Genomic DNA, 10,159 nt, shown 5'->3' on the forward strand with positions numbered 1-10,159 from the left:
CAGCACACAGCAGTCCCCCAGTTGTGTCTCCAGCCCCAGCGTGTCAGGGGACTTCAGGTTCGACTGGAATCAGGCAGGACGTCAGGCCTCCACCAGGGGGCTCCCATCGCCCCAGCCAGGTTGGGATGGGTTCAGAGGTCCTAGAGACCCCTGGGCAGGGCTGTCACTGGGTCGTGGAATGTGAAAGGTTTGGGACCGACTCCTCGGGCCAGGCAGACTCTGTGGGCTCAGTGCAAGGGGAGTGTGCTGGGGTTTGGGGACCCCCCAGAGATCTGGGGAGAGGAACCCTGGCCGGGATGGAATCATCTCGACCGAACACTCAGGAGGTCCAGGCTCAACCGCATCCCCAGCCTCTCAGGCAGGGGGCGTGGTCCGCACGTCCTCGCCTGGAGGGTGTGGCCGACCGGGGGCGGGGCCTCCGCGAGGCGGGGCGACGCGGATCCCGGGCCGCAGCGACCACGGAAGGAAATTGGGGCTGGGCCCCGCCGGCACCGGCGCGCGATTCCATCCCAGTCCAGGTCCCAGCCGAGCGATCCTAGGGCCGGACCATGGACTCAACAGAGCCGGGTAGGCGGTCCGAGATACGGGATCCGAGAGGGGCCTCCCCCGACCATATTCTACTTCCTAAATCAATGAGGGGCCCCGCCTATCCCTCTCCGCCCAGAGAGCCGGGAGAGGAGTTCCTGAATGGGGAGGAGGCGGGGATGCTCCACTGTAGGAACCCCCAAGCTGCGAGGGGCCCGGGACAGCAGTCCCTGATCCCCCCTCCCCCTTTGGAGTCTTCACCCCGGATGCCTGGGGGAGGGGGCCCAGGAAGGGGAAGTGGCCGCTTCTGCTTCTGATATTTGTGATGGGGGCAGGGTGTCACGACCGCGGATGGAGAGGGCAACGCGGCAGGATCCCCACCCGGCTACTCCATTGCCCGGGGAGGGAAACATGTTGATCTGGGCCCCCTAGAAGGGGAGCCTGCGGCAGAAATGTGGCAAGGTCCGACTTTGTTTCCGCCTGTCTTTGTGTCCTTGCTTTGCATACTGAGTGTCATTTGGTCTTTATGCCTCTCGTGGTTTCAGTCTGCCTGTGTGTGTTTCTGCCTCAGGCCCTGTGCCGGTCTGTCCCACGTGTATTTCCATCTGTCTGGCCTGAGGTCCATGTGGTTCCATTGTCCAGCCGGCTCTGTCCCGGGAGACAGTGTGGCTGTATCTAGGACATCTGTTTTGTCGCTTTGCTTCTGGGCCCATGCATGTGTGGGTGTCTCTGCTCCTCTAAGCAGCTGTCTCTGTGTTGGGTTGTGCCTGAGTCCATCTGCCTGTCCTAAGGCAGGCCCCACCCAAGCCCACACTCCCTCCATCCCAGCTCAGACACCCACCCCATCCCATACTCCCCATGGGAACAGACAGAACCCTCTCCCTCTCTCCCTCTCCCTCCCCCACCCCCCCATCACTTTCTCTCTCTCTCCCCCCCCCCACCCCCACCCTCCAAACTACCTGCCAAGGTGCGGTGGGTGGAGGGAGGCTTCCGTTGGCCCATGTGTGATACTCCCCTCCCCAAGGGCTACTCCCAGCTCCTGAGAACAGGAAGAGGTACAGTGATATCTTCCGGAGCCTGGACAACCTCGAGATCTCACTTGGGAACGTGTGAGTCTGAGCCTGAGTCATCCCAAATTCTGCCAGAATCTCCCAAACCCCTAACCATTTAGGTGCCTGAAGCCCCATTAGGAACCTGCAACTTCTGGATCCTCTTACCTAATAACCCAAGAAGATAGGGCCCTCAAAACACCTGAATATCCCCAAATTCAACCCCCCAAATCCACCAGAAATCCCCAAAGTGATCCTAGGGCCCCCACGTATCCTCCTTGTGACCCTTGTGACCCCTTAAAACACTTGAGAGTTTTATAACCCCACTCTGAACCCCAAAGTTACCTGGGAGTCTACAAATTCTATCTCAAGTCCCTTAAAAAAAGCTCACCTACTTCCCCCTCTAAAGCCCCACCTCTCAGTACTCCCAGATCCAACACATGTCACAGAGGTGATATCTAGGACCACCCCCAAACTGCCCTGGGGTCCCCAGCACCCCTAAGTGGGACAGACTGGGTGGAGGGTGGCATCCTGACACCCTTACCTCCCAGGACCTTTGAGATGCTGGCTGGAGACCCTGTGCTTTCAGGAGACCCAGAACCTGACAAGACCCCCACAGCCACTTTGGTGAGGGACGGGACCAAGGGGACAGGGAGGAAGGAACCTCGGAGGAGGGGCTCTGAGGAAGATGGGGCCCCTGCCCTTGCTTGTTCCTGAATGCTATCTCCCTCCCCCTCAGAAGAGTGAAAGCAGCCGTTGGAGTGGCCCCTCCCCAGAGGACTGCACACCCCTTACAGGTAGGGGGACTTTGAGGCCAGGAGAGTTGGGGGCAGAAAGGAGTCCTTCCATCATCAACTGCCTGTTCCATTCACAGGGGACACGGCAGTGCACACAACAGGTCTGAACCCCTGTACTCAGGGAGCCCCCAGTCCGAATGGAGAATCAGTGTAAAACAACCTGGACAAGTGAAAGCAAGGGGGCGTTTGGGGAAGCCATGGGGTGTTCACTGGTCTGCTTTGAGGGCTCAGGGAAGGCTTCTGAGGGAGGGTTCAAAGGTTAGAGGTCCACCCGTCTACCGCAGGGGAGGAACTGGACTTGCGACTCATTCGGACCAAGGGGGGCGTGGATGCAGCCCTGGAGTATGCCAAGACCTGGAGCCGCTACGCCAAGGAGCTGCTGGCCTGGACTGAGAAGAGAGCCAGCTATGGTGAGGGCCCCTCTGCCAAGTCCCAGACCCTGCCCTGGACCCTGCAGTGCTCACACCCTGCCTGACTCAGACCCCTGCTGTCTGCCCCCAGAGCTGGAGTTTGCCAAAAACGTCATGAAGATCGCTGAGGCTGGCAAGGTGTCAATCCACCAGCAGGTAGCCATGAGCAGACACCCCCCACCCCCACCCCTGCAGAGCCCAGGCCCTCCAGAACCCCAGCGGATCCCCCTAGATTCTCCGCATCCTCCAACACCGGCTACCCTCTCCCCACCCCCAGAGCCACATGCCACTGCAGTACATCTACACCCTGTTTCTGGAGCACGACCTCAGCCTGGGAAACCTGGCTGTGGAGACAGTGGCCCAGCAGAAAAGAGACTACTACCAGGTGAGGGGGCCCTTCGTGCATCATTCCATCCATAACCACCTGGGGGAAGGCACGGTTACCACCAGCACCATTTGCTCATGAGGAAGCTGAGACCCAGGGATGCTGAGGAACTTGCCCAAGGTTACACAGCAGAGATTCGAACCAGGCTTCCTGTGCTGTTGCAAAACTGTGCTTTTGTTTGTCTGCGGGCCAGGGGGCAAGGTGCCAAGTGTGCCCAGGAGGAGAGAGCCTTAGCATCTCCGGGTGCAGGCACAAAGGATGGAGGTGACCACTGAGATTTTTTGTGGAGACACAGGGGTAGGAGAGGGCAGATCTGAGTGAGAAGACCTAGGAGAGAGAGAGCACACCCAGAAAAGTGTCCAGAGGATGAAAGACATGGCCCCAGTGAATGGAATGATGGAGTAGCCCTGAGGCAGCATCCCATTCCCCATCCTTCCCAGCCCCTGGCTGCCAAACGGACTGAGATTGAGAAGTGGCGGAAGGAGTTCAAGGAGCAGTGGATGAAAGAGCAGAAGCGAATGGTAAGGCTTAAGGTGGGGGGCTGGGGAAGCCGGCTCGGGGTGGAGATGGAGAAGCAATGACCGCGTCTCTCCTCCTCCTCCAGAACGAGGCGGTGCAGGCGCTGCGGCGGGCCCAGCTCCAGTACGTGCAGCGAAGCGAAGACCTGCGGGTGCGCTCCCAGGTGTCTCCCGAAGACCCGGCCCCCCAGGCCTCGCCGGGACCCAACAAGCAGCAGGAGCGGCGGCGGCGCTCGCGAGAGGAGGCTCAGGCCAAGGTGGGGACTCGACCCCGTGCCCCCCTGTGCTTCGGCGCCCCCAGCCCCACGATCTCTCCCACACACGCTCCCTGCCTTGGTTTCTCCAGGCGCAGGAGGCCGAGGCGCTGTACCACACCTGCGTCCGCGAGGCCAACGCGCGGCAGCAGGACCTGGAGGCCGCCAAGCAGCGGATCGTGTCACACGTGCGCAAACTGGTGCTGCAGGGGGACGAAGTGCTGAGGCGGGTGAGACCCCTGCCCGCCACACTCATTCGCCCAGGCTGGGCGCCCCCTGCCCCTAAACCACCTCCAGGGCACCCAGGACCCGCTCCCTCTCCCTGGACAGCCAATTCCCTCCTCGAGACCCTGACTGCACTTCCTCCTCGGCCCCCTCCCAGGGATCCCTACCCCCAGGATGACCCACCGGGGTTCTGACCACACCCCCAACCCCAGCTGCGTGCTCATGTCCCTAAGCCGCCTCCCGTCGCAAGCCTTGACCAAGCTGGTATCTCTCAGGGTCAGGCCACGCCCCCGACGCCCAGGCCACGCCTCTCTCTCACACAAGGTCTCGGCCCCACAGGTGACCCTGGGATTGTTCGGGCTGCGAGGGGCTCAGGCAGAGCGCGGCCCCCGCGCCTTCGCTGCCCTGGCCGAGTGCTGCGCGCCCTTTGAGCCCGGCCAGCGATACCAGGAGTTCGTGAGGACGCTGCGACCCGACGCCCCGCCACCCCCACCACCCGCCTTCTGTTTCCAGGAGTTCAGGTACAAGTGGGTTCCCAAAAGCAGGGTCCGGTAGAAGCCAAGCATTTGGGTGGGGTTGTTCCAGTCGCGAGAGGGTTGGGAATTTGGGGTTACTGCACTGGGGGCCCACAATGCTCATGGCCATAAGGGCTTGCCAGACCCAAGTTCGTGAAGTTGGGTCCTTAACGGGATGCCAGGGTGATGTCATCCCAGCCAGTTTCCTGATTATCAGAGCCCTAAAACCTCTTCTTTCAGTTCCCCCAAACCTCTTCTTTCAGTTCCCCTGTGGATACAAAAAAGAAGCTCTCTGGAGCCCCACTTCCACAGCTGGATGAGACTGTAGCTGAGTCAGGCCCTTGGGAGGACACTGGCACAGGCTGGCAGGGTGAGTGCAGTGAACGGCAGGCAGGCCTCAGGCAGGAGGCCACACCTAACTGACCCTGTCCCCTCCTAGGAGCTCTGGGCCCCACTCTGGCCAGTGATGTGGACAGCATAAGTGGTAGCAGCGAGTCTCGGTCCCTGGACTCTCCCACTTCCAGCCCAGGTGGGACCATCCTCCAGCCCCTGGCCAGGCTCTGACCCTCAATCTCAAACCCATTCTTTGACCTCTGACCTACCCCACACCCCTGACCTATTTTCTCAACCTCTGACCCATTGTCTCGATCCAGCTTCTGAACCACCCCCTAGATTCTTCAACCCCTGATCCCTGACCTGTCTGACACCCCTCCTGACCTCTGACCCTTTCCCCAAGGGCCTCTGTGGGTGGTTTTGGAAGGCTGAAAACCAGGAATGTCTCCTTAGCTTTGGAGCCTCCCCATGACCTCTGTGACCCCCAACCTCTGTAACCCTCTGACTCCAGGCTCTGGCACGAGGCGGCTGGTGAAGGTCTCGTCCATTGGCACAGAATCTTCAGATGACTTTGAGGAGCGAGACCCTGGTGAGGCTGGACGCAGGTGGGGGTGGGGTGGGGGTGGACTAGGCACTCCTGACCCTGTCTCCCTGCAGACTTAGGAGATGGGCTGGAGAATGGGCCAGGCACCCCCTTCAAGAAGTGGACACTGTCCAACGCGGCCCAGACCCACCGGCTGCGGCGGCTGCGGGGCCCAGCCAAGTGCCGAGAGTGTGAGGCTTTCATGGTCAGCGGAACTGAGTGCGAGGAGGTGTGGCCTGGGCCAGTGACCTAATGACCTCTGCTGAGCCCCAATGACCTCTCAGACCCCAGGCTTCTCCCTTACCTGAGATCCCTAAGACCATCCCACCCCGGGACTTGCCCTGATCTGAGGATCTCCTATGAGGCCCCTGCTCTCTGAGAATCCCTATGACCCACTCTTCCCCCCACTGACCCCCAGTGACCTCTCTGACCCTGTAACCTTTCCCTCAGTGCCTTCTGACCTGCCACAAGCGCTGCCTCGAGACTCTACTGATCCTTTGCGGACATAAGCGGCTCCCAGCCCGGACCCCCCTCTTTGGGGTCAACTTCCTGCAACTGCCCAGGGACTTCCCAGAGGAGGTGCCCTTTGTGATCACCAGGTGCACAGCCGAAATAGAACAGCGCGCCCTGAGTGTGCAGGTGCTGCCTCGACCCTTGACCCTTGACCACCCCCCAAAGTGACCCAGTCCTCTCAATGGCCAGATTGCAAGCCAGCTGTCCACTTCCCACCTCTGCCCAGCAGGGCATTTATCGGGTCAGCGGGTCCCGGGTCCGCGTGGAACGGCTATGCCAGGCTTTTGAGAACGGCCGAGCGTTGGTTGACCTGTCGGGGAACTCGCCTCACGATGTCTCGAGTGTTCTCAAGCGATTCCTCCAGGAGGTGAGTGCTCAGCGGCTCAGGAGTCGGGGCCGGGTGGGCTCAGGCTGAGGACCCTCTGCAGCCCACCCACACCCATCTCCCCCCTGCCATTCCACCCCCAGCTCACTGACCCCGTGGTCCCCTTCCACCTCTACGACGCCTTCATCTCTCTGGCTAAGACCCTGCATGCAGACCCTGGGCACGACCCTGGGACCCCCAGCCCCAGCCCTGAGGTTATCCGCTCGCTGAAGACCCTCTTGGTGCAGCTGCCTGACTCTAACTACAACACCCTGCGGCACCTGGTGGCCCATCTGTTCAGGTGTGCACTGTCCTTGACCTTGACATGTGACTTCTGACCCAAGGCAGGGGTCCGGGACCCCGTCCTTGGACATGCGACCACTGACCCAACACTGACCTCTGACCTTTGAATGTGTTTTCTGAGTTCTGAAACTTAATACATGACTCCTGACTTTGGATGCTGACCCCTGACCCCCATGGCCAGGCATGTGGCTGCTGGTCGCAGACAATGACTGGGACTACTTACCTGTGACTGGGGCAAGTCGCCCCTAGCCTGGCTTGCAGGTCCTACCCAGTAACCAGTCACCACACACTCTGTGCCCTGACCCTTCTCCTCACACTGTCCCCAGGGTGGCTGCACAGTATGAAGAGAACAAGATGTCTGCCAACAACCTGGGCATTGTGTTTGGGCCGACCCTGCTGCGACTGCCGGATGGTCCAGGTCCAGCCAGTGCCGGCCCTGTCACCTGCCTGCTGGACTCCGCGCACCAGGCCCAGCTCATCGAGTTCCTCATTGTACACTATGAGCAGATCTTCGGGATTGAGGAGCTCCTCCCGGCCACTGAGCCCCTGCTCCGAGACCCCAGCCCACCCCCCACAACTCTCCCAACAAGCCCCCAGCCACCACACTCACAACTTGCCCTGGACGCCCTGCCCATATCCCTAGCCTCGGACCCCAGCCCAGACACCATGCCCCTTAGTGCCCTGGAGAAGCATCCTGAGGCCACGCCTCCAGAGGTAGGAAGCTGCTGGGCCCACAGACATGGGGAGAGCCTTCTCTCCATTTAACCCTCTCACTCTCCTGTCTTCCTTCCTTCCTTCCTTTCCCTTTAAAATTTTCTATCTCATTCCCTTCTTCCTTTCCTTATTTACCCTCTGCTCCTTCGGAAAGGAAAGGTAAGGAGTGGTGGGAGATAATGGAGTAACAACAGGGTACAGCCTTGCAGAGATACTAACACGAGTACCATTCATTCCTTCCGTAGAATATTTATTGAACACCTACTATGTGCCAAGCACGGTTCTGGGCATTACAGATATGTCAGTGAGCAAAATATTCAAAGACTCCATCCTCTTGGTTGCCTACCTTCTAGTGGGAAAGAAACCAACAATAAACAAGAAATACGATACAAAGTCAGTCATACAGGATGTTACAAGGTGATGAGTACTATAGAAAAAAGAAAGGGTAGGGTAAAGTAAGAGACATCAGGGCACCAAGGTGAGAAGTGGTGGGCAGTTTGTAGCAGTAAATAGGATATTGTGGCTGGGTCTTATGGAGAAGATGGGTGTGAGCAAAGACTGGAAGGATGTGAGGGGGGAGTCAGCCAGGTGGAGATCAGGGGAAGGGCGTTCCAGGCAAAGGGAAGAGCCAGTACAAAGGCCCTGAGGTGGGACCATGCCTGGTGTGTTCAGGGCACAGCTGTAATAAACGAGTGAGGGGAAGGTGGTAGGAAGTGAGGCCAAAGAGGGGGGTGTGCAAGCCTCCATTGACTGCATGCCTACAGTGCAGGGGTGCCTGCATAGTAATTGCCCTGAGAGGTAAAGGCTGTTCATGAAAACCATTTACAGATGAGACTCTTAGGAGAGGCTTCCCTCAGATCCTGATACATTCATCATTCCTGAGAACCTGGATCTCCCCTATAGCACCCCAGAGCTGGGAAAGGGGCTGCTGGTGAGGTGTGGGACTCTGAAAAGCGGAATACCTCAGAAAGTGCTCAGGACAGAGAGAAAACATTCCAACTGCTATTAGCATTTAGCTAAAGGAAGAACTGAAAGATGTACAGATAAGCTAAAAAGCAGGCCTGCAATTGCAGAAAGTAGAGCAGGGTGGAGACCAGTAGTTCACCCATTCCTAATACAGAGCTGGCTGTCACTTTCCAGGCTGGTCCTCTGCTGAACAAAGGCATCCCTGCCCTCAGAGAGCCCACAGTTGACATTAATGACACTGCTCTTTGCTGGAGGGCAAGCAGTACACTCTCAAGGGCATCATCTCTCCCCAGATACCAAAACTGCAAAGGAACTTTTGCATGTCCAAGAGTCTCAAAGAACTGGGAATTTATTGCTGGACGTCTCATTCTTGGGTTTCTTCTTGCAGATTCCAACTCTGCAGAGTGACCAGGAAGAGGAGGTAACCAAAGACACCAAAAATGAGGGAGAGGAAGGTGAGTGTGTTGGGAGGTAGCCCAGGGGTTCTGGGGTTGCCCCTGCCCTGGGGTAGCTTGGCTGAGTGATGACAAGGGAGGGAGGTAGCCAAAGACTTCGGGGTGTTCAGCATTGACCACCGTATCCCGCAGTGTCCAGCCAAGGCCCTGAGGACTCACCCCTGGGAACACAGCCCCGTGGCCACTTCAGCCGCCAGCCAGTGAAGTATCCCCGGGGGGGTGTGCGACCTGTCACCCACCAGCTGTCCACCTTGGCCCTGGTGGCTTCCAAGTTGTGTGAAGAGACCCCTGTCACATCAGTGCCCCAAGGGAGCTTGCGGAGGCGAGGACCTGGCCCTGCTGCCACCTCCCATGAGGGTAGTCCTCTGCACCGCACCCCACTGCCCAAACATTTTGAGATCACCCAGGAGACAGCCCGGCTACTCTCCAAGCTGCCCAATGAGTCTGTGCCCAAGGCCACCTGCTGCCCAGACCCCCAACCTGAGGAAGCCGAGGACCATTTCTGACTACCCCAGCACTCTGACCAAGAAGCCCAGGACTGAGAAGATGGGGCCAACTTCCCAGGAGTTCAATGTTGGGGTGTCTGGAGAGTTCCTGTGGGGAAAGACTACATGGCCTAGGGGAGAACTAAAACCCTTTTGGCGGCAATGTACCAGGATCTCCCCAACTAGACACAGGTCAGTGTTAAGCATCAGGTTGCCACTGATGCGTGACATTGCCGCTCAGGTTCAGAGGTCACTCAGGGTCAAAACTCAGGGTCAATAAAAGGTCATGGAATCCTTGAGGTCCACACTAGTCTCTGACCCCTGGGATAGGGGTGCTTTTTGCTGCATTGGCTGTGGCCACTCCCCCATCTCTGTCTGCCTCTTTAGCTGATCCCAAGTGACCAGATTTTGGAGGGTGTGGGCCACCCAGACTCAATACCCTGGTGGTGCCTGGGGTCTGGTGGCCTCTGAATAAACTGTGTCCCTTATACCCTGAGTGTCTTTCTTGGCCAGGGGAGGGGGACAGGAGAGAGGTTGGTGAGGCAGCATCCTTCCGCCCCATTTTGCGGACCAGGGAAACCAAAGCCTCCTTTCTTTCATCTCAGAACACCCCCTGAGCCCCTACAGGCAGTAGAAGCTGGGCCTGGGCACCTGGCTGAGTCACACCAGGCCGGCCCTCCCGGAGCTCCGCGTGCAATCCGGTCCTGCATAATCAAACAGATATAACAAAGTGCAGATAACCGAGACAATGGGGCTGTGTGCTCT

General features: G+C 58.7%; 1 protein-coding gene across 5 annotated transcripts; it reads left to right on the top strand.

Moving 5' to 3' along the window:
• The first annotated feature begins 434 nt into the window (after positions 1-434).
• On the top strand, positions 435-9,875 carry GMIP (GEM interacting protein). Of its 5 annotated transcripts, none has more exons than XM_057710329.1 (21): positions 435-567; positions 1,550-1,634; positions 2,126-2,201; positions 2,314-2,371; positions 2,656-2,781; positions 2,873-2,937; positions 3,059-3,166; positions 3,607-3,687; positions 3,771-3,941; positions 4,031-4,168; positions 4,503-4,684; positions 4,942-5,048; positions 5,118-5,207; positions 5,523-5,600; positions 5,669-5,823; positions 6,045-6,233; positions 6,334-6,474; positions 6,576-6,772; positions 7,101-7,488; positions 8,843-8,909; positions 9,042-9,875. In XM_057710329.1, the coding sequence occupies exons 1-21, from the start codon at positions 549-551 to the stop codon at positions 9,413-9,415; spliced, it is 2,895 nt and encodes a 964-aa protein (XP_057566312.1). In that variant the 5' UTR covers positions 435-548; the 3' UTR covers positions 9,416-9,875. The 5 variants fall into 5 exon arrangements, with proteins under 5 accessions (XP_057566312.1, XP_057566315.1, XP_057566314.1 ...); XM_057710332.1 differs by having other exon boundaries at positions 6,337-6,474; XM_057710331.1 differs by lacking the exon at positions 2,126-2,201 and having other exon boundaries at positions 552-567.
• Positions 9,876-10,159: the final 284 nt, after the last annotated feature.

This window comes from Hippopotamus amphibius, chromosome 15 (genome assembly GCF_030028045.1).
Source record: "Hippopotamus amphibius kiboko isolate mHipAmp2 chromosome 15, mHipAmp2.hap2, whole genome shotgun sequence".
Lineage (NCBI taxonomy): Eukaryota > Metazoa > Chordata > Mammalia > Artiodactyla > Hippopotamidae > Hippopotamus > Hippopotamus amphibius.